The sequence below is a fragment of the Macaca mulatta genome, chromosome 1, assembly GCF_049350105.2.
Source record: "Macaca mulatta isolate MMU2019108-1 chromosome 1, T2T-MMU8v2.0, whole genome shotgun sequence".
NCBI lineage: Eukaryota > Metazoa > Chordata > Mammalia > Primates > Cercopithecidae > Macaca > Macaca mulatta.
In genome coordinates this window covers 232293980-232319084 of record NC_133406.1, presented here as the reverse complement: position 1 = coordinate 232319084, position 25105 = coordinate 232293980, and the positions used below count along the sequence as shown (strand labels likewise).

At 40.9% G+C, this 25105-nt stretch overlaps 1 protein-coding gene across 22 annotated transcripts in view; it reads right to left on the bottom strand.

The window, feature by feature from the left end:
- The window catches only part of RERE (arginine-glutamic acid dipeptide repeats), a 469651-nt gene that overhangs the window by 118756 nt on the left and 325790 nt on the right, over window positions 1–25105 (bottom strand). For all 22 annotated transcript variants that reach the window (XR_013413051.1, XR_013413057.1, XM_077988803.1 and 19 more), the window contains 2 exon segments: window positions 22877–23001; window positions 20549–20648 (listed from right to left, as the gene is read on the bottom strand). Coding sequence is in view for 20 of the 22 variants with exons in the window: in XM_077988803.1 (XP_077844929.1) it covers window positions 20549–20648; window positions 22877–23001 (225 nt within the window). In the remaining 2 variants the exon portion in view is untranslated.

Genomic DNA, 25105 nt, shown 5'->3' with positions numbered 1-25105 from the left:
GGGCGGACCTGCGTCCTTCGCTTCTTTCGCTGTCACAGAAGAGGCTGAGGTAGGTCATTTTTGGAACTTCGCAGTTTTCAACATTCCTTCACTTTACAAAGACTTTTTAAAAGGCAAAATATTATAGAATATTCTTCTAGAAAGGAATAAACAAATGGTAATAATGTTAATACATTAATTTAGAAAAATAAAAAAACAAACAATATAACCATTGAATTAAGCCACATTCCCCAGGCCAAACACTCAATGAATGGCTCCTGCACAGGCTTCACTTACACTTTAGGGATTAAGGTTGTGCCTCTTAATTTTCAAGTCTCTGTGAAAGCTGAAGTTTATGCCACAGGTCTTTAAATGCAATTATGGATAATTAATCATTTACATAGTTAACATGTCTACAGCCTGACTTCCTTTTTTATAAATGCGAGATCAGCCACAGAATAGTAAAACGGGAGGGTGCGGAGGGTGTAGGCTGCTCGCTGGGGCAGGAGGACTCCACAGAACGCAGTCAATAACCTACTAAGAAGACTCAGTTTGAGGACCCACAATGAGTGTAACTCTCGCCACAGGGAGAAAAGTTACTGGCATATCCGTGAACCTAGACTGTTTATGCTGCTTTTCTCAATAATTATTTGTCAGCTGAGAAAGACCTATGTCTGGCCACAAGTGGAAATGGTTCAGGACCACAAGTGGAAACTAAAACATGTTTTCACTTACTCCTGGCACCCTCACAGCCTTGAAAACAGAAAAAAATATGTGACATGAAACTGGGCAGAAGGCTGGAGGATGACATAAAAACCACAGGTCTAACCACCTCACGTAGGCACTAGTGAACCTATTCATACATGCTAAATTGACCTAGAAAGTATGTGTGAAAGGTTTTCACACAAAAACACAAAAATCAAGACCAGTTATGTCAGTATTAAGAAACATTTATAGTAACTCCTTTATTTTATTTTATTATTATTTTTTTTTTGAGAGGGAGTCTCGCTCTGTCGCCCAGGCTGGAGTGCAGTGGCCGGATCTCAGCTCACTGCAAGCTCCGCCTCCCGGGTTTACGCCATTCTCCTGCCTCAGCCTCCCGAGTAGCTGGGACTACAGGCGGCCGTCACCTCGCCCGGCTAGGTTTTTTTTTTTGTATTTTTTAGTAGAGACGGGGTTTCACTGTGTTAGCCACGATGGTCTCGATCTCCTGACCTCGTGATCCGCCCGTCTCGGCCTCCCAAAGTGCTGGGATTACAGGCTTGAGCCACCGCGCCCGGCCTATAGTAACTCCTTTAAATCCTACTTAGTAGAATTGAGGTACAGAAATAATTGCCCCCAGTCCAAGGGCTCAGCAATCTGAATCTCAGTGCTTTGTGATGAGTGATTCTAAGGTTATGCGAACAACAGTCCACTTAATATTTCTGGCAATGATAATGAAGTTATGGAACAACGAAGACCAAAGAGGCGTACACTGATGCATGTTAAGCTCCAGAGTTGGGAAAATATCTGAGCGACTGCACTTTTATCTAAAAACTTCAGCCAAGAACGCAGCTTTAGTAACTAAGAAATAAGCAAAAAGCCTCTGGGCAACCAAAACAGTGTCCCTAAGCCAAGGCCCTGGAGAGCCAGGAAGCCCCCACTCTGAGCCTTAGACACTTAGCTACCTCACAATTCTAGCTTTCCCAATCTAATAACAGGTCTCAAAAGAAAAAATCAGAAAGACTGTATGATTTCAAAAGAGAAGAGGAGCAGCAGACAGCCTGACTGTGGGAGACACAAAAATTTGGCAACTATTATGCAAACCAAAGAGCTCAAACTCTTAACAGTTGCATTCTTTTGTTAACAGACACCAGTAATGATCACTCAGAGGCATCAAGTAAAGGTAGACTTGACTTGAGAAGATATGAAAATGTATTCCTCTTCATTTCTAAAATGGAAGAAAAAAAGTAAAGAAAGAAGAAAAGGAGAAGAGCCAGTTTTCCTAAGAATGCTGGGATAACTAGTACTCCAGAGTGCTGCAGCGGCTGGAATACACAGCCCAACAAATACTGGGTGTGGGGAGAAGGTAGGCCATCCAACAAATAGGGGAGCAGGAAGGACAGGAGGGGGGCACCACAGTGTCATTATCTATGAACCCCAGCAAGTCGCTGGGTAAGGGGGAAACATCTAAGATTCTGGAGGACAGGCTGGCCAGGACAACACAGGCTGTCAGAGTCCAGTGGGGCTGGGCTCTGGGCAGGGCTGTGGAACTGAAGCTAAAACAGACATCAGAGACTTGAAAAAGCTACAGCTTCAAGGATCACCTGGGTTTGTCCCAGGCCAGGTCAAAGACCAATCTTAAAACAACACAACTTCCCACAAGGGTCACTAGCGAGCAATACCTTCCCTACTCTATCAGGCCCAGGCTAGGACTGGGGCAGGCTGGACCCAGTTTTGAGGGGCTAGGGTAGTGGCTGAGAAGAAACACTAGGCAACCTGGGAGGTCAGAACATATCAATTAATGTGACAGTTATACATGACAATTTTGTTATCTAAATAAATATATTCTTTGCATAAGGAAGCCAAATACTCCTTATTTTATAACTCAAATGTCCTCACGTTACAGAAATATCATAGCCACTACTAGAAATATTTTTATATATTCTCAATATCAGAAAGTCCACACTTTAAATAAGTCATAACAGCCGGGCAAGGTGGCTCACACCTGTAATCCCAGCACTTTCAGAGGCCAAGGCAGGAGGACTTCTTGAGGTCAAGAGTTTGAGACCAGCCAGGACAACACAGTGAGACCCTGTCTCTACAAAAAAATAATTTAAAATAAATAAATAAAAATAAGCAAGTCACAACAGATGGAAAAATAATAAAATAATAATAAATAATGAACTTTTTTAACATTTCAAAATAAGTAATATATTTTAGTAATATTTTATATAATAGTCATTTTAACTGTGGTAGGCCAAAAAATGACCACCAGAAGATACATACATCAAATCCCTGGAGCCTATGAACGTGACCTTATTTGGGAAAAGGGTCTTTGCAGATGTGCTAAGGATTTTAAAACAAAGGAGATGATTCGAGATTACTTAGGTGGGCCCTAACTCCAATGACAAGTACTTATAAAAGAGAGGTGGTAGAGAAACCAAGACTGGAGAAGACACAGACACACAGAAGAGAAGGCAGCGTGAAGATGAGCAGAGAAAGATGGGGCCACAGCCAAAATATGCAAACAGCCACCAGAAGGTGCAAGAGGCGAAGAGTGGACTCTGCCCCGAGGAGCCAGAGGGGTACCCCACTGACAACTTGATGTCAGATTTCTGGCTTCCAGAACTGTGAGAGAACACCTCTCTGTCGTTTAAGCCACCAAGTTTGGGAAATTTGTTACAGAAGCCACAGGAAACAAATACACTAACCTTCAAAAATTGGGGATAAAAAATTATTTAAGAGAGTTGTAAAAAAGCATTCTGAGGTATATTTCCAAAACATAGGAAATGAATACTATGACAAATATTATGAATTTTAGAATTTTGTAGTATGCTGCAGAACTAATACATGAGCCCTTCTGAAACTCATGGGCCTGATTTGCTCTAACAATGAAGTGTTCACTTAGATTCTCATCAAATACCCTCCCCACAAGGGTCGCAGAAACTCAAACATGTTAATCACCAAATAAAAAAAACGAGTATGGCCGGGCGCGGTGGCTCAAGCCTGTAATCCCAGCACTTTGGGAGGCCGAGACGGGCGGATCACAAGGTCAGGAGATCGAGACCATCCTGGCTAACACGGCGAAACCCCGTCTCTACTAAAAACACAAAAAATTAGCCGGGCGAGGTGGCGGCGCCTGTGGTCCCAGCTACTCGGGAGGCTGAGGCAGGAGAATGGCGGGAACCCGGGAGGCGGAGCTTGCAGTGAGCTGAGATCTGGCCACTGCACTCCAGCCTGGGCGACAGAGCGAGACTCCGTCTCAAAAAAAAAAAAAAAAAAAAAAAAAAACGAGTATGATTTTATTAAAGCTTTTTTTTTTTTAAGACAGAGTCTCACTCTGTTGCCCCAGCTGGAGTGCAGTGATGTCATCTCGGCTCAATGCAACCTCCACCTCCCAGGTTCAAGCAATTCTCCTGCCTCCTGAGTGGCTGGGATTACAGGTGTGCACCACCACGCCCAGCTAATTTTTGTATTTTTAGTAGAGATGGGGTTTCACCATGTTAGCCAGGCGCATCCTGAACTCCTGACCTCGTGATCTGCCCGCCACAGCCTCCCAAAATGCTGGGATTACAAGCCTGAGTCACCAGGCCCGGCAATTTTTTTTTTTAGATGGGAGTCTTGCTCTGTTGTCCAGGCCAGAGTGTAGTGGCATGATCTTGGCTCACTGCAACCTCTACCTCCCAGGTTCAAGCGATTCTCCTGCCTCAGTCTCCCGAGTAGCTGGGATTACAGGCATGCAATACCATGCTTGGCTAATTTCTGTATTTTTAGTAGAGACAGGGTTTCACCATATTGGCCAGACTGGTCTTGAACTCCTGACCTAAGGTGATCCACCTGCCTCAGCCTCCCAAAGTGCTGGGATTACAGGCATGAGCCACTGCACCCAGCCTAAGCCTCTTTTTAAATGTAAAAAGGCAAAATGCTTTTATCAATTTGCTAAAGACATTGTGTTATTAATACTTAATATAGGCTCAAATATGTTAAAATTCTAACTATCAAATGGTAAGTGGATGTTTTTATAAATACCACATATATCTCAAAACATTTTACCACTCTTTAACATGGAAAAATATCATCTGATAAAGAAGTTTCTTAAAGGAGTAAATGAACTTTGTAACTTGTGCCAAACAAAAGTAAAAGCTGGATCACATTCCTCAGTCCCTGCTGAGCGCCTAGGAAACAGGAAGGAGATGCAGGAAAAGCTGTGGCATGAAGGATTTCTGATTGGATGAACAGCAAATCCTCCAAATTACAGACTAACCAGACATTTCTTTCTTTTTTTCTTTTTGAGACGGGGTCTCACTCTGTCGCCAGGCTGGAGTGCAGTGGCGCAATCTCGGCTCACTGCAACCTCCACCTCCCGGGTTCAAGAGATTCTCCTGCCTCAGCCTCCCGAGTAGCTGGGACTACAGGCACGTGCCACCACGCCCAGCTAATCTTTGTATTTTTAGTAGAGACGGAGTTTCACCATGTTGGACAGGATGGTCTCAATCTCTTGACCTCGTGATCTGCCTGCCTTGGCCTCCCAAAGTGCTGGGATTACAGGCGTGAGCCACCACGCCCAGTCTAATTAACCAGACATTTCAAGAAGACGCTATAAGGTACTGGCCTCAATTTAAGCCAAGTTTAAGTAGTTATGTATATAAATATTGTGTATATAAATAACTGTGCTTATTATTTTTAGACGATAACCACACTTGCCTCATAGAATTGTTATAAAGATTAAACGAATTCATTCATAAAAAGCACTTAAACTTTTGCCTAGCATATAAATACTCAAACAACAAATACATTTCAATTTTATCGTTTTTATGAATAAAATCAGGAAGCTGACCAATAGTTGACATCTAAAAAATAAAATTAATAGTGATGAATTTATGGTCCTATGACTGGCTCAAAATTCAGTGGAAAAGCTCAGGGTGGGAAAGAAATGGCTTATCAAATGCAAATATACAAGGAAAAATGAAACAAGACTACAGCACAGGACTAAAAAAAATATGATGAGCACACATTCTTATAAGCTGAGACTGCACTGAGAAGATGAGCTTTTAGGATAACTGAGGGGTATCCCCAGGTCACCTTATGTTGATCAGACCTGAGGAGTGTTGCTTAGGGCAGGTGCCACATTTTAAATGACAGACAAAGCAGAACAGGAGGATAAATAAAATGGTAATATATAAAAATGGCTAATACCACAACATGGATGACACCAAAAGAAAGCAGTCACAAAGGCCACTTATTATATGATGCCATTTATATGCAAAGTCCAGAATAGGCATATCTACAGAGACAAAAAGCAGATGAGTGGTTGCCTAGGGTTGGGAAATGAAAATGGGGAGTGACTGCTAATAAGGTTCCTTTTTGAGGTGATGAAGGTTTTCTAAAATAGATTGTGTTGATAGTTGCACAACTCTGTGAATATACTAAAAGTCATAAAATTGTACACTCTGAATGGGTGAATGATATCCTAATAAAGCTGTTATATAAAGAAAAGAAGAAAGGAATGGCTTAAGAAACCTAAGAGTGGGTAAGAGGCAGGCGAAGTCAGAACCACAGCTGTGGAGGGCTGCATTAGGACTAAAGCCAACGAAGACAGTCTGTGTCAAGCCTTTTCCATTACAGTAAGTAGGGAAGGTACCATTACCAGAGGCTGCTCATGTAAGTGACCTTTTATCTCCCCATCCACCCCAGAGAAGCTTAGCTAATGCTCTCTCTCATGTTTAGGGAAAAGAACAAAGTGGGGTGTAAAGTTTGACTTTAAATAAAGCTACAGATTATCTAAAAAGAAACAATGTACTAAATTTTAAAAGCCACTTCATTTAAATGAGACAAAAAAATAGGCTGGGCACGGTGGCTCACGCCTGTAATCCTAGCACTTTGGGAGGCCGAGGCGGGAGGATCACTTGAGGTCAGGAGATCGAGACAATCCTGGCTAACATGGTGAAACCCCGTCTAATAAAAATGCAAAAAAATTAGCCGGGCGTGGTGGTGGGCGCCGGTAGTCCCAGGTACTTGGGAGGCTGAGGCAGGAGAATGGCGTGAACCCAGGAGGGGAACTTGCAGTGAGCCATGATGGTGCCACTGCACTTCAGCCTGGGTGGCAGAGCAAGACTCCATCTCAAAAAAAAAAAAAAGTACAAAAAATAAATCACGCAATTTGTGTTAAAATGTTGTTACGCCGGGCGCAGTGATTCAAGCCTGTAATCCCAGCACTTTGGGAGGCCGAGACGGGCGGATCACGAGGTCAGGAGATCGAGACCATCCTGGCCTACACGGTGAAACCCCGTCTCTACTAAAAAATACAAAAAACTAGCTGGGCAAGGTGGCAGGCGCCTGTAGTCCCAGCTACTCGGGAGGCTGAGGCAGGGGAATGGCCTAAACCCGGGAGGCGGAGCTTGCAGTGAGCTGAGATCCGGTCACTGCACTCCAGCCTGGGCGACAGAGCGAGACTCCATCTCAAAAAAAAAAAAAAAAAATGTTCTTACAAGGAACTTTAGAATTTATGAATTTCTCAGCCCAAAGGAAGCCACAAAGGTGAACACTTAAACACTTAATTTTCAAAACAATAGCTCAAAATGTTTCTAATTGATCAAAGTACAAAAAATAAAAGTTGAAAATTATGTATTATTATGCTAATAATCAGCTGAAAAGGTCTTGGTTCTACCAGAAAACCTCAACTGCATGATCTTTTTCTGCATCCTCACTAATGCTATAATTAACAATACAACATTCTGTTGACTTCAATATCCTGTTATTACATAAATAAAACAATGGCAACAGTGCCTGTCAAGGCTGATTTATATGAGGTGCTGTTCTGAAATTTATTGGATTTCCATAATAAGAAATCACAGAGCATATCAACTTTTCCCATTAGACTTTCCAACAACAAATAAAAAATCCTGAACGACAAGAAAACCCACCATCTTACCTTAACCCAAGCCAGCAAACATTAACCATTTAATGTTGACTCATGTGGATAGAAACGTTTAAGTCAAGGGTGTGGGTATGGAATGAATGTCCAAAGGCTCCTCTCACATACTTAGGGAAAACTTACGAAAGGGCCTCCTGGCAATGCCTTATTTGGGAGCTGAGAAGTATTTCACATTCAAGTCATAAGCACTGCAAAGCTAATCCAGGTCCAGATGCTTTAGTGAAGGCCATTTATAATGAACAAACAAAAAATCGCTGACAAAAATTCTATGGACTTAATATTTTAGAACAAAAGAGAGATGAAAATGATCCTTAGAATAGTGTTATCTGTATAGTCTGCTGTGCCAACTTCATAACATCAAATTCTGGATGATCAAGTGTGATATGAACTTGAACTTGATTTATCTATTGAATCATTCAACAACCATTTAGTATCTCTCTACCATGTATCAGGCATCAGACTAGGGTTAGAAAACACAAATAATTAATACTCAATAGTTAACAAATAGTGATATTTGGCCAAGCGCGGTGGCTCAAGCCTGTAATCCCAGCACTTTGGGAGGCCGAGACGGGCGGATCACGAGGTCAGGAGATCGAGACCATCCTGGCTAACACGGTGAAACCCCGTCTCTACTAAAAAATACAAAAAACTAGCCGGGCGAGGTGGCGGGCGCCTGTAGTCCCAGCTACTCGGGAGGCTGAGGCAGGAGAATGGCGTAAACCCAGGAGGTGGAGCTTGCAGTGAGCTGAGATCCGGCCACTGCACCCCAGCCTGGGCGACAGAGCAAGACTCCATCTCAAAAAAAAAAAAAAAAAAAAAAAAAAAATAGTGATACTTATAGATCAGAGATGAAAAACTATTAAGCTGCTGGGAGCCTTGAATTCTTTGTTGAAGGAGACGTGGGTGTGCATAAATAAGCAAACAAATATGCACTCTGTTGAATACGTAAAGAGCTTAATCCAAATGTCTAAAAGATGCCCATATCTCAGGGAATAAAACTGTCCAGGCGGAGGTGAAATCTTTGTTGCATGATTATAAATTTTACTTACATACAGTGAATATATAGATATGTTTAGTGTTGGTAAGAAAATGGCAATGAATTACTGAGAAAGAAAAACCAAAATAATTTCAATTTTATTAGAAACTAAGAAAGATATCTGAGCCCAAAGAAGGAAATCCAGTATCAGTTTAGGAAAAATAAGTCGGCATGATATATTCTATAAAACCTTAGTCTTAAACGATAGGGCTTTTCTGCAGTTTCTAAGTAGGAATATAAAGGCCTATTTTGTAAATGGCCAAATAAATGTAAGCACTCAAAGGTGGCTAAATTAACCCCATTAGGATAAGACAGACCATCTACATGTTACATAGCATGATGTTTACAAATTATATGTCAGCTACAAGTGTTCAGACGAGCCTAATGCAAACAGTGTATGAGGAAACACACACAGAGATATTTCCACACAAGATCTGTCTGGGGGAAACACTATTACTTCTTCATATTTAACATAATCTTATATTTAATACATAAAAATACAAATAAAACTTTTTATTTATTTATTAATGTTTTTTTTGAGATAGAGTCTCGCTCTGTCGTCCAGGCTGGAGTGCTGTAGCGCTGTCTCTGCTCACTGCAAGCTCTGCCTCCAGGTCACGCCATTCTCCTGCCTCAGCCTCCCAAGTAGCTGGGACTACAGGCACCGCCATCACGCCTGGCTAATTTTTGTAATTTTAGTAGAGACAGGGTTTCACTATGTTGGCCAAGCTGGCATGGAACTCCCAACCTCAGGTGATCCACCCACCTTGGCCTCCCAATGTGCTGGGATTACAGGAGTGAGCCACTGTGCCCAGCCAAACAAAACAATTTTACATTTATAGGTATTCACATTTGAAATATTAAAATAAAATAAAACATATCATTGCTACCTACAAAAAGGAATACGCCCAATGTTACTAAGAAATCCCTCTTTTCCTAACGAGAGAGGCCAACATGTTTATTACATCTTCTCCCTCTACAGCAGTACAAAGTTGTTTCTTATGTATGAAAAGATAAGAAATACATGTTGACATAAATGAACAAAGAACAACTGTCCTGAACTATCTGCCAGTTCACCAATGGACCAAAAGTAGTAATTCATGTGGCCATGAAAATAAGGTATTTATTAACTGCCTCTGATTCTTCAATGACGCCTCTACCATTAAGAATGTGGGCCAGATCAGGTGGCTCACGCCTGTAACACCAGCACTTTGGGAGGCCGAGGCGGGCGGATCACCTGAGTTCGGGAGTTTGAGACCAGCCTGACCAATATGGAGAAATCCCATCTCTACAAAAAATACAGAATTAGCTGGGTGTGGCGCCGCATGCCTGTAATCCTAGCTACTCGGGAGGCTGAGGCAGGAGAATCACTCGAACCTGGGAGGCAGAGGTTGTGGTGATCCGAGATCATGCCATCGCACTCCAGCCTGGGCAACAAGAGCAAAACTCTGTCTCAAAAAATAAGACATATGGCTAAAGTTTTATATAACCTGAAAACCATCTTCATTAAATTAAAACAAACTAAACACTCCAAACAAAAGGCAGAGCTTGCCAAACTGGATAAAAAGGCATGAGACAACTAAAGAACACAGGAGATGTTACCTTAAAAACAAAGAAAAAACAAGATTCAAAGTAAGAAATTGTAAAGAGATATACCATGCAGACAACAAGTGTAAGAAAACTATAGTGGCTGCATTAGTATCAGACAAAATAGACTTCTAGACAAAGAATATTAGTAGACACAAAGAAGGTTACGGCAGAAAGGTAAAAGGGTCCAAAGAGAAAGACAAATATTTTAAGTGTTCATGTGTTTAATAACCAACTTCAAATATATGAAACAAAAATTAACAGAATCAAAAGGAGAAACAACCAACTCTACAATCACTTTTTAAAAATTTTTTATTTTTGAGACAGGGTCTCGCTTTATTGGCAGGCTGAAGTGCAGTGGCGCGATCTCGGCTCACTACAACCTCCATCTCCCAGATTCAAGCAATTCTCCTGCCTCAGGCTCCTGAGTAGCTGGGACTACAGGTGCGTGCCACCACGCCCAGCTAATTTTGTATTTTTAGTAGAGATGGGGTTTCACTGTGTTGGCCAGGCTGCTCTTGATCTCTTGACCTCGTGATCCACCTGCCTTGGCCTTCCAAAGTGCTGTGATTACAGGTGTGAGCCACTGCGCCCGGCCTATACAATCACTATTGAAGACTTTCATACATATCTCTCAGTAACATACAACTAGGTGAAAAAAAAATTAGTGTAAGAGAAGGTATGAATACTAACATCAACCTCTGACACCTGCATAACAGCACACCCAGTAACTACAGAGTATAACTTGATTATAAGGACACATGAAACATGAACCAAGCTGAGCCAAGAAACAAGTCTCAAAAGATTTCAAAATACTGAGGTGTTACTGAGTACTCTTTGACCATTGAATTAAATTAAATTAGAAATCAGTAACATTCCAAAAAGTAAAACTTAGAGAAGCCCCAAGTATCTGGAAATTAAGGAATTTAGTACTAAATAATTCATGGGTCAAAGAAATCACCAAAAAACTCAAAAAAAATTTTGAACAGAATAATGGATCACAACAAATCAAAATTTGTGGTAAAATCAGCTATTTAACATCCCACTTTAGAAAGCAAGGAGAAAAATGATCAAATTAAACCCCAAATAGGCAGAAAAAAATTAATAAAGAACAGAAACCAATGAAATATAAAACAAATAGGAAAAACTAATAAAACCAAATTCTAAAAAGATCAATAATGTGGAAATATCTTTATATTGATCAAGAAGAAACAAATGACCAACCTGGGCAACGTGGAGTCCATCTTAAAAAAAAAAAAGAAAAAAGAAAAAAAAAGGCACTTTCTATGTAAAAAAAATTTAGATGGCTAAACTGTGAATTCTAGCAAACATTTGATTAAGAAAATAATATCAATCCTTTATAAACACCTTAAGAAAACAGAACAGAAAGAACTATTTCCCAACTAATTTTCTGAGGGAGTATTATTCTGATATGAAAACCAAAGTTCTTATTACAAAACTCCTTATTACAAAAAAAGAAGACTACAACTCAACATCCCTCATGAACACAAATGTAAAATTCCTTAACAAATTATTAGCAAGTTGAATCCAGTAGTATGTAGTGACCAAGCAGGATTCATCCTAGGAACAAATAGTTCCTTCACATTTGAAATCAATGTAATTCACTATATTAACAAAATAAAGAATAACAATCACATAGTAATCTCATTAGATGCAGAAGGAAAAAAAAAAAAAAAGGAACTGACAAAATTCAATGCCCATTCATAATAAAAACCTCAACAACCTGGATATATAAGAAAACATTCTAACTCGATTTAAAAAAAAAAAAAAAGGGGCCAAGTGCAGTGGCTTATAATCTCAGCATTTGGGGAAACTGAGGAGGATCACTTGGGCCCTGGAGTTCGAGACCAGCCTGGGCAATATAGTGAGACCCCGTCTCTACAAAAAATTTTAAAATTAGCTGGGCATGATGGCGTGCCCTGTAGTCTTAGCTACTCGGGAGGCTGAGACAGGAGGATTACTTGAGTCTGCGAGGTCCAGGCTGCAGTGATTCAAGACTGCTACACTGCACTCTAGCCTGGGCAATAGAACAAGACCCTTTCTCAAAACAAACAAATAAATACAACAAAAACTGCATTGTACTTAATAATAAATGACTGAAAACTTTCTAAGATTAGAAAGATAATGTCCACTCTCATCACTTCTATTCAGTATTGCAGCAGATGTCCAAGGAAGTACAATAAAGCACAAAAAAGAAATAAAACACACAGATCATAAAGGAAGAGGTAAAACTGTATTTGCATATGACATGTTTAGCAGGGCCAAAAAAAGCCAACATATAAAAACTGATTGTGTTTCTATGCTATTGATGACCATTTAGAAATTAAAATTTTAGTTACAATAGAATCCTCAAACAGGAAATACTCAGGAGTAAATTTAACAAAATGTTGTAAGATCTGTATTCCCAAAACATCTTATTGTAAGAAGTAAAAGAAAGCTGGGCATGGTGGCATGCACTTGTAGTCTCAGCTACTTAGGAGGCTGAAGCAGGAGATCACGAGAGCCAAGGACTTCAAGCCCAGATTGAACAACATAGCAAGATCCCTTTAAAAAAAATTTTTTTTAAATCAAAAAAATCAAAGAAAACTTCTTTAAAAATAGAGAAATATCATATTTATGGATTAGAAGATCCAATATTGTTAGGATGTCAGTATTTCCCAAACTGATCCATAAATTCAATAGAATCCCAATTAAAATTCCATCAGACTTTTTATTTATTATTATTACTATTTTTTTTGAGTCGGAGTTTCACTCTTCTTGCCCAGGCTGGAATGCAATGGCACGGTTTCAGCTCACTGTAACCTCTGCCTCCCAGGTTCAAGTGATTCTCCTGCCTCAGCCTCCCAAAGAGCTGAGACCACAGGCATGTGCCACCACACCTGGCTAATTTTTATATTTTTAGTAGAGATGAGGTTTCACCATGTTGGCCAGGCTAGTCTCAAACTCCTTACCTCAGGTGATCCGCCCAGCTCAGCCTCCCAAAGTGCTGGGATTACAGGCGTGAGCCACCGTGCCTGCCAGACTTTTTAAAACTTAGAAACTAGGCCGGGCGCGGTGGCTCAAGCCTGTAATCCCAGCACTTTGGGAGGCCGAGACGGGCGGATCACGAGGTCAGGAGATCGAGACCATCCTGGCTAACACAGTGAAACCCCGTCTCTACTAAAAAATACAAAAAACTAGCCGGGCGAGGTGGCGGGTGCCTGTAGTCCCAGCTACTCGGGAGGCTGAGGCAGGAGAATGGCGTAAACCCGGGAGGCGGAGCTTGCAGTGAGCTGAGATCCGGCCACTGCACTCCAGCCTGGACCACAAAGCGAGACTCCGTCTCAAAAAAAAAAAAAAAAAAAAAAAAAACTTAGAAACTAGCAGGCTGATTCTAAAATTTACATGGAAATGGAAATTACCTCAAATAGCCAAAGCAATCTTTAAAATCACATTTAAAGTAGAAAGCCACCCCTGAGGTTAAGACTTCCTATAGAGCTACAGTATTCAAAACACAGAGGCCCTAAAAACTATCAATGAGACAGAATAGAATCCAGAAAAAGATCCAACATAAACAAGCAGCTGGTTTTCAATAACAGTGTCAAGACAGTCAAATGAGAAAAGTTTTTCCAACCAATACTGTTCCAACAACGGGTATCTGTGTGGACGAGAATCAGTTTTCACTCCATAATTAACACATTACAATTCAAAATGAACCGAAGACCTAAATGTAAGAAGTAAAGCTTCTAGAATAAAGCACAGAAGCAACCTTTGTAATCTTGGAGTAATCAGAGGTAGTACCACAAAAGGAAAATAAGGCTTCAGGATAAGTATATATTACAGTCAACATTAAGGAAAAAAAGTCAGGCCAGGTGCAGTGGTTCATGTCTTAATCCCAGCATTTTGGGAAGCTGAAGTGGGAAGATCACTTGAGGCCAGACATTCTAGACCAGCCTGGGAAACACAGTGAGGCCCTGTCTCTAGAAGAAACAAACAAACAAAAACCCTACAAGAATTAGCCAGGTGTGGTAGCCTATAGTCCCAGGTACTCAGGAGATTGAGGGAGGAGGACTGCTTGAGCTCAGGAGTTTGAGGTTACTGTGAGCTATAATCACTCCACTGTACTCCAGCCTGGGTGACACAGTGAGACTTAAAAAAAAAAAAAAGAAAAAAAATTTTTTTAAAAGAATGAAAAAAAGTCATGGTATGGTACAAATAATTCCCAATACATATATCAAAGGACTTCTACCTGAAATATTTAAAAAAAAAAAAAAATCCTTAAAGAAAAAAAATTTTTTGAAAGAACGAAAAAAAGTCATGGTACAGGACAAATAATTCCCAATACATAGATCAAAGGACTTCTACCTGAAATATTAACAAAAAATCCTTATAACTAAATCATAAAACAAAATTTTTTAAGTAAACAAATTATTTGAACAGATGCTTCACAAAAAAAGATAAACAAATGGGCAATAAAACATGAAAAGATGCTCAACCCTATTAAATTAGGAAATTCCAATAAAACTTCAATGAGATACCCCACTACACATCCATTAAAATAGATAAAATTTAAAAAAAATAACTGACAATAGCAAGTCTTGGTGAAGATGCTAAAGAGGTAAAATTATAACACACTACTGATGGGAATCTAAATTGGAACCACTTTAGAAACCTGTAGGCTGGGCGCCGTGGCTCATGCCTGTAATCCCAGCACTTTGGGAGGCCGAGGCGGGCAGATCACAAGTTCAAGAGATCCAGACCATCCTGGCCAACATGGTGAAACTCCGTCTCTACGAAAAATACAAAAAAATTAGCTGGGAGTGGTGGCGCGTGCCTGTAGTTCCAGCTACTCAGGAGGCTGAGGCAGGAGAATTGCTTAAACCTGGAAGGAGGAGGTTGCAGCGAGCCCAGATCGCACCACTGCTCTCCAGCCTGGGCAACAGAGCAAGACTCCATCTCCAAAAAAAAAGAAAAAAAAGAAACCAGTTTGACAGTTTCTGAGAGAGCTTCCTACATACAAATAATCCTGCCACAGCAAGTATTTACCTGAGAGAACTGAAGATAAATGCCAACATAAAGACTCATATAACAATGTTGAAAAAACTTTGCTTTATAATGGCCAAAAGTTTATAAACAACTAGAATAGCCACCACCAGGTTAAAGAATATGAAAAAATTGTGAATATGCATATCCATACAAGGAAATACTTATCAATAACACGGGAATGAACCATCGATACATGAAACAACACAGATGGCTCTCAAAATCCTTATGCTGAAAGAAGTCATACAATATGATTCCATTCCTGTAACATTCCGCGAAATGCAAACTACTCTAAAAGGATTTAAAAAAAAAAACAAAAAACCATTGAAAACACGATGCATCAATGGTTATCTGAGGCTGGAAGCCGAAAATGATAATAAGACGCCATGAGGCAACTTTTGGGGGTATTGGAAATGTTTTGTATCTTGACCTTCATAGTAGTTTCACAGGTTTATGTATCTGAAAAAAACCCTCAAATTTTTGACTTTGAAACAGAGCAGTTTATTATACATAAATCTTACCTTAATAAGTTGTTTCAAAAATTACACACTAGAAATCTTTTTTTTTTTTTTTTTTTTTTTTTTTTTTTGTTGAGACGGAGTCTCGCTCTGTCGCCCAGGCTGGAGTGCTGTGGCTGGATCTCAGCTCACTGCAGGTTCCACCTCCTGGGTTCATGCCATTCCCCTGCCTCAGCCTCCTGAGTAGCTGGGACTACAGGCGCCTGCCACCACGCCTGGCAAATTTTTTTTTTTTTTTGTACTTTTTTAGTATAGACAGGGTTTCACCGTGTTAGCCAGGATGGTCTTGATCTCCTGACCTCGTGATCTGCCCACCTCAGCCTCCCAAAGTGCTGGGATTATAGACGTGAACCACCATGCCCGGCCGAAATCTCTTTTGTTAATAATGAAGAAAAAACAGAATCAAAATAAGTAATCTCAGAGCTTAGATTCAAAAGTAGGTCCATATAATTGTCATAAAGAACTGATACCTCTGGGCAACATCGAGAGACATCATCTCTACAAGTAAAAATAACCAGCTGGGCTAGGCGCGGTGGTTCACACCTGTAATCCCAGAACTTTGGGAGGCCAAGGCAGGCAGATCACCTGAGGTCGGGAGTTCGAGACCAGCTTGACCAACATGGCAAAACCCTATCTCTACTAAAAACACAAAATTTGCCAGGTTTGGTGGCGCATGCCTGTAATCCCAGCTACTCGGAAGGCTGAGGCAGGAGAATCACTGGAACCCGGAAGGTTGCAGTGAGTGGAGATCGCACCATTGCACTCCAGCCTGGACAACAAGAGCGAAACTCCGTCTCAAAACAAAAACAAAAACAAAAAACAAAACAAAACAAAAAACAGCTGGGCATGGTGGCGCACACCTGTGGTACCAGCTACTCTGGAGGCTGAGGTAGGAGTATTGCTTGAGCCCAGGAGGTCAAGGCTGCAGTGAGCCGTGATCCACTACTGCACTCCAGCCTGGGCAACAGAGCAAGATCCTGTCTCAAAAAAACAAACAAAAAAGAACTGACAGCTCAAAAATTTTCTACAGCAATTGCAGTTTTAAAAATGAAACAATTTATTTCAATGTACTCATATTTAAATACTCCTACTGGATGTTCAACACACTTTAATGTGGCCATATAGCCTATTTCATTTAATTTCTATATTGCCCTAGGAAGCAGGAAATATATACTAATTATTCACAGGTTTCTTCTAAACTGATAAATGCCTAACCTTGTTTTAAATCTATGCTATACTCTAAGAAAACAATAAATGCTTCCTATATAACAATGTATATATCTTTTTAACTTATTACTTAACACAGCTCAAATCTTCTATTACTCTAGGGAAGTAAAAATCCCAGTAACTTCTCTCACATGATATTTTCATTCACTTCACTTTTCATTAGGAAGACACCTGCAACTAAAGTTTTCAGAGTCAGTTCAACAGTGAAGTACAAAAATTAAAACAGCACATAACTTTTCAATTCATCACAAAATATGTACACATAACCTAAGACACCTGAGCCATGTCAGGCTAGAGAGTTTCAGTGTCAAAAAATAAAAAATTGTACAACAAAAAAATCTCTGGGAGTGCTAATAAAACCTTCAGAAGGAGCTTGTCACAAAGAACCATGGGCAAAAGTAGCCAAAATGATTTCTATACTGAAGTATGGTCTACAGAATTCTTAGAGAGTTTGGAACAAAAAGGGAAATAAATCATATACATTCAAGAAAGTGCCAAAAATAGACATTTAATTAAATATGGCAAAATCTTCATTATTTAAAATCCAACTGACAGCACAGTTATGAAAGCAGAATTTTTTTCACACAGCTTTTATACAGAGAACAACAGGCCAGACATAGTGGACCATGCCTGTAATCCTAGCACTTTGGGAGTCTGAGACAGGAGGATCATTTGAGACCGGGAGTTCGAAATCAACCGTGGCAACACAGTGAGACCGTGTCTCTACAAAAAAATAAAACTTAAAAAAAGGCCAGGTGCAGTGACACACAACTGTAATCTCAGCACTTTGGGAGTCCGAGGCAGGAGGATCACTGGAGCCCAGGAGTCCAAGACCAGCCTGGGCAATATAGTGAGATCTCATCTTAACAATATTCTTTTAAAAAATTAGTCAAGCACGATGGTGGGTGCCTATAATACCAGCTACAGCTCTTGGGAAGCTGAGGTGGGAGAAAAGCTTGAGCCTGGGCGGTGAGGCTGCAGTCAGCCAAGACTGTGTCACTGTACTCCAGACTGGGCAACAGAGCAAGATGGTCTCAAAGACAAACAAACAAAAATTGGCCGAGTGCGGTGGCACATGTCTGTAATCCCAGCTACAGCTACTCAGGAAGCTGAAGGGGGAGGATCGCTTGCGCCTGGGAGGTCAAGGCTGCAGTGAGCTGTGATTGTGCCACTGCACTCCAGCCTGGGTGACACAGCGAGACTTTGTCTCAAGAAAAAACAATAGGCCGGGCGCGGTGGCTCAAGCCTGTAATCCCAGCACTTTGGGAGGCCGAGACGGGCGGATCACGAGGTCAGGAGATCGAGACCATCCTGGCTAACACGGTGAAACCCCGTCTCTACTAAAAAATACAAAAAACTAGCCAGGCGAGGTGGCGGGCGCCTGTAGTCCCAGCTACTCGGGAAGCTGAGGCAGGAGAATGGCGGGAACCCGGGAGGCGGAGCTTGCAGTGAGCTGAGATCCGGCCACTGCACTCCAGCCTGGGCGACAGAGCGAGACTCCGTCTCAAAAAAAAAAAAAGAAAAAACAGTAACGAACAACAACAACAACAGAAAAAAGTTCATATCAAGGACTTTCTCTTTGTACATATACTTTTAAGGTATTCTGAATTCACAAACATTCATATCTAACCTACCACAGCCTCTACTGGCTGTAGTATCATCAACCTCTGAGTTTCAGTTTTCTCATCTGTAAAATAATCTCAAAGGCCCCTTCTGGCTCAATCATATGCTCAAAATAAAGATTCTGTATTTAAAGCTAACAAACAAAAAAATCCCCACAACTATCCTATCAAATCAGTGAGAATGTACACAAACACAGTATTTATGACAATGTAAAAAAACATTCTCTTATTTAGAGAATGGTGTATCCCTAGCAAAACCACTCAAATGTTATATCATACTCAAGAAACCTAATCACACTAGGAATAAAAATCAGCCATATCATGCAGATATCTACATGTTTCCTCAAAAGCAAGCTGCGTAGTAGAAACTGTAGTAAAAAGATCTCTAAATCAGGAATGGGATTACTTTCTTCCCTCTGTTAGGAGCTTTTGGGATTGTCGGTATTTAAGTTATCTGGCCGCCTTGGATTCTTATCTATTCAGAGACTGGGACAGATGATCTCCAAAGTCTCTTCCAACTATAGTGACCTCTCAAGAAAAAAAAAAAAGAAAGAACAAAGGGGTGCTTAAATGACATTTGGTTAATCATCAGAAGAGGTGCTCAGCCTCATACTCAACAGCCTACATACACATACGGAACCATGCAGACTATCAATATACCAGAAATTGATTCCATAAATATCATTACCTCTTCAGATTTAATGGTTTCACATTAGTAACGAGAGAGAGGAATTATTTCATGTAACTTTAAAATACATTCATATTCCTATACAGCCCCATGGGATATAGCCTAAGGCCAAAATAAAGTCTAAAAACAACAACAAATAAAGAGAACGAAAGACAACTGGTTTCAGTAATCATATTGTTTGCAGCAGTGTGTTGTTATTTGAGCTGCTGTGTGTTTATAACGGGATTAAAGCAGATGAGTAATGATGATGGTATGTCACGCAACTAACTCAGTAACATTAGCCTCATTTATTTGATTTTACTTTTAATTTCTTAGAAATTATTCTTGTAAAACATTTCATAGTCATGTAAAATATTAACATGTTCTGAAGTATATTTTATAAAAAACAAGTTTATGCAAAAAAGTTTAGCTTCTTCCCATCCCTCCATGTGCTTTAAAATAAATACATTGTCTCAGAAACAGTGAAGTACAAAAGCACAGCTTTTAGATTCCAATCTTGGGGGTTGACCTTAAATTGTGACTTAATCTCTCTCAACTTATTTCCTTATGTCTAAAAAGGTCATAATAGAACCTAGAGGCCGGGCGCGGTGGCTCACGCCTGTAATCCCAGCACTTTGGGAGGCCGAGGGGGCGGATCATGAGGTGAGGAGATCAAGACCATCCTGGCTAACATGGTGAAACCCCGTCTCTTCCAAAAATACAAAAAATTAGCCAGGCATGGTGGGCGCCTGTAGTCCCAGCTACTCGGAAGGCTGAGGCAGGAGAATGGCGGGAGCCCGGGAAGCGGAGCTTGCAGTGAGCCAAGATCGCGCCACTGCACTCCAGCCTGGGCGACAGAGCGAGACTCCATCACAAAAAATACAAAAAATAAAAAATAAAATAAAAATAGAACCTAGAGGGGGTTGTGAGGATTAAGCAAGATCTTCTATGCACAGTACTTGGCTTTGTGAAGCCGCAGTGAAGTATCAGGTACTATTATTAGGATCTCATTTGAGAATCATCTCAAACCTGTAGCACAGACACAGATTAGGAAATTAACCTGGAGGTGCCACATCACAGGCCTGGAGCCCCCAAGGCACCCAACAGCCAAGACCACAACTCACTCCTGAGTCTGCAGGCGACTTCACGCTCCGCACTCACCACACATTCCCTACAGCCAGTTCAGGGGAAAAAGAAGTGTCTTCCCACTCAGGATGACTTCAAAAGACTTACTGTGTTCAGCGCATTCAGAGTGGTGTCATCCCGAGAGGCTGCGACACAGCCGTCTTCTGTAGAGCCTCCATCACACATCCCTGCAAATGCCGCCATGCTCCTTCAGAAGAAAAGGATTTTCCTTCATTAGTACATAGCAATATAAGGACAGAGACTTAGACCTTCAATTTTCAGGGGACATTTCCAGCCCAGAACAAATTCCATTACTACATGCATGATGAACCAGTTCCCAGCCCTGCCTCTGCTCGTGTTTAAAAATAAATTTTTTTTTTTTTGAGATGGAATCTCACTTTGTTGCCCAGGCTGGAGTGCAGTGGCGCAATCTCGGCTCACTGCAACCTCCACCTCCAGGGTTCAAGGGATTCTCCCGCCTCAGCTTCCCGAGTAGCTGAGATTACAGGAACGCCACCATGCCCAACTACTTTTTGTATTTTTATTAGAGACAGGGTTTCACAGTGTTGGTCAGGCTGGTCTCGAACTCCTGACCTCAGGTGATCCGCTCGCCTCGGCCTCTCAAAGTGCTGGGATTACAGGCGTGAGCCATCACACCCAGACCAAAAATAAATTTAAGTTCCTCTTCACTCACAGAGAAATACATATGTTACTTTTAGTCAGATCCATTTGTATTGTTTCTTCTCATGCTTTATCAGTACTAAGATTTTAGATTTGAGAGCATGAAGAATCTAAATCTATGAGCCACAATATTTCAGTAGATGACAATCTTCTGAAAGAAAAGTCTCCAGAAAACACGTGAAATTAAGTCACCTAAAATTTTACTTAATTCCTCTCATTCTGCATATCAACTACCTTTAAGTGAATTAAAAGTAAAAAATCATGGCTGGGTGTGATGGCTCATGCTTGTAATCCCAGCACTCTGGGAACCTGACATGGAAGGACTGCTTGAGGTCAGAGAGTTCAAAATCAGCCCTCACAACAGAGAGACCCCATCTCTACAAAAACTTTAAAAAATATATTAGCCAGGTATGGTGGTGCATGTCTGTAGTCCTAGCTACTGGGGAGGACGAGGTGGGAGGATCACTTGAGCCCAGGAGGTTAAGGCTGTAAGGAGTTGTGATTACACCACTGCACTCCAGCGTGAGATCCTATCTTCAAAAAAAAAAAAAAGGTGAAAAACCAGAGATAAAACCTCTTAGTCATTCACTCCACTTACACATTCTCATCTCTACTGAATGCCACCATGCACAACACCATTGACTAGAAAACAGCCAGGTAACTGGGGCAACACAGCAAGGACCTCCATCTCAACAACAACAACAACAACAGAAAATTAAAAATAGCCAGGTATGGTGGCATGTGTCTATAATCCCAGCTACTCAGGAGGCTGAGGCAGGAGGATCACTTGAGCTCAGGAGGTTAAGGCTGTTGTGAGCTATAATTGTGCCACTGTACTCCAGCCTGGGTGACAGAGCAAGACCCTGTTTCAAAAAAACAAAACAAGTAACAACCGAAAAAAAAAAGAAAAGAAAAAAAAAAAGAAACCCACAAACCCAGCCAGGGCTAGAATTTGGATGCCCTAATCCTTGCTTTCGTGTTTTTGTTGTCATTGCATGCTATTGATGCTGCCAAGACCAGAATCACTACATATAAAGTCTGCCTGCCTGCTCTGTGATGTGTGAGGAGCAAATTCACACTTGTCTCTGCATCTGAGGCATTTGTATGTTCTATGCAACTTCTACGAGGTGATCACAGGTAAATGTTCTCATGTAGGCAAGACACAAAAATGTCAACTTCAGGACAGGCACTAATGAACAGCCACAAAGTAGAGAGAGAACATGAAATCTGTAGTGGGTTTTGTTTTTGTTTTACATTTTACTTGAAGGTCCAGGATGCAAGGGCAGAACGTGTCAGCTTGTTATATAGCTATACGTGTGCCATGGTGCGCTGCTGCACCTATCAACCCGTCATCTAGGTTGTAAGCCCTGAATGCATTAGCTATTTGTCCTAATGCTCTCCCTCCCCTCATCCCCACCCCCCTGTAGTGGGGTTTTAAGATGAGCTGAATGACTCAAGTACTCAACTGGATTGAGAGGTTTTGATAACTCTATGTATGGCCTAAGCTGTTTTCATCTTGAAAAGTTCCAAAATTTGATGTGGGGCAAACATCAAGAAGAAAAACATTACTTCATCATGAAAAAAATTATTCTCTGGTAAGAAGAACCAGGGTCCTGATTACAGAGGGTGTAACCAAACTTAAAGTCAGAGAATGCCCAATATAGAAATAAAATCTCAGGGGAAAGGCAAAGTTTACTGCCTATACAGTTCAGATGGTCTAATTCAGAAAGCACGATGGGGGTAGATTCCTATTACCTTGCTGCCCTCAAGTACATAAGGAGGTCACAGTCGTTAACTCCAGGCATCCAGACCAGTTCCTCATGTTGGGTCACTGTATCACCATCTGGAGAAGGAAATGGTTGCAGATCTGGAAGTTTGGCCTGTAAGACAGGGATGAGTAAGTCACAATCAAGAAGCATGTATTAATCATAAAGAGCTATCTCAATAAACAGTCTTTAGGAACAGATACAATGTCTTACTAAGCCTCTTTCCTTGGATGGCAGAAAAATAACAACAAAACCATGAGTCATTTAAACTGCCTATTTCACATGTCAGGATCATTTCACCATAGATTTCACAATAGACTGTTTAATATCTGCTTAACAGTGTCAGAGCAAACCAGTGCCAGCATGATACCAAGAGTAAAACAGAAGCAGACACATATGCATAAAATAAATAAACAAAAAAAACCAAAATAATGTCTTTACACGGTAACAGCTATTGATAAAGAAGGGAAACGCACGTACATTTCCAATATAACAAGCTGACAAAAAAGACATATGCAAATAATGATATCTCACCTAAGGATATTTGCTAAAAAATTAAGTGAGCTATCCTATCAGAAAAGTGTTACTCTTAAGACACTCAAGAGCAATATAAGTCATGGTCAATACCAAAAAATGATGAGTATTAAAGTTAACATTAAAATACATAGTTGAGGCCAGGCCCGGTGGCTCAGGCCTGTAATCCCAGCACTTTGGGAGGCTGAAGTGGGTGGATCACAAGGTCAGGAGTTCAAGACCAGCCTGGCCAAGATGCTGGAACCCTGTCTCTACTAAAAATACAAAAAGTAGCCAAGCATGGTGGCAGGTGCCTGTAATCCAAGCTACTTGGGAGGCTGAGGTAGAGAACTGCTTAAACCCGGCAGGCGGAGGTTGCAGTGAGCTGAGATTGCACCGCTGCACTCCAGCCTGGGAGAGAGTGAAATTCCATCTCAAAAATAAAATAAAGTAAAATTAAATTAAATTTAAAAAAAAATATATATATATATATATATATATACACACAGTTGAGGCTGGGCACAGTGGCTCATGCCTATAATCCCAGCACTTTGGGAGGCTGAGGAGGGTGGATCACCTGAGGTCAGGAGTTGAAAACCAGCCTGGCCAACATGATAAAACCCCATTGCTACTAATAAGACAAAAATTAGTCAGGTGTGGTGGTACGTGCCTGTAGTCCCAGCTACTTGGGAGGCTGAGGCAGGATAATCGCTTGAACCTGGGAGGCAGTGCTTGCAATGAGCCAAGACTGTGCCACTGCACTCCAGCCTAGGTGACAGAGCAAGACTCCCTCTTAAAAAAAAAAAAAAAAAAATTATGTGTGGGGGGGTATGTGAGTGTAGTTGAATTGACCTGTGGTGACAGAAATCAGGGCAGTGACTTCTTTACAGAAAAAGGAATTGCTTGTGAAGGAACAGGAAGGACCTTTCTGGGATGACAGAAATGTTCTGTGCCTTGATACGAATCATCAGGGCAGACTGAAAAGCACACATAAGATTCAAACAATTCGCTGTACATAGAGTATACCTCGATAAAAAGAATTTTTAAAAATATTTGAGCAACAGTGCTCCCCAAAAAGACTCTAAGTCATCAGATTCAAATACCCGTGGCATTTTCTCAACCATACTCTGCTGGGACAGAGCAAGAGCAAGCAGGTGCCATGACCACCATAAACAGCAGAGACCTGTGAAAAGTCAGACATTTGCAAGATACTCATGTTCTCATCCTGTCAAATGATGAACATGGGCACATCAGTCTGATAAAGCTCCATGGTACACAAAGCCTGGGCAAAAAATTTAAGTGAATGCAGCAGGTTGAAGATAAGCCAGCAACATCCAATAGAAATAAAGTAAGAATTACATATTTAATTTTAAATATTCTAGTAGTCACGTTAAACAAAATGCCATATCCCAATCTGGACTTCCAAGTGCTGAACAGCTATGTGTGGCAGTGACTCCCCACCTGGACGTGCAGGTGTTAAGTACTCAAGAGTGAAGTGGACCACAGTGAAATGGAGATAGAACTGCCCCATCCAGGGAATGCTGTCACACAGGAATGGGAACCAGTGTGTGTACATCCTCCATCTTTTTCCAAATTCCAGAAATCTTCACTTTTATGTAAAAGCTTGTGGTTTTAAATGTCGGTTATTCAAGTTTTTGAGGCAACTGCATAGCAAAACATCATGTGGCTCTCAGGCTAGCCATGA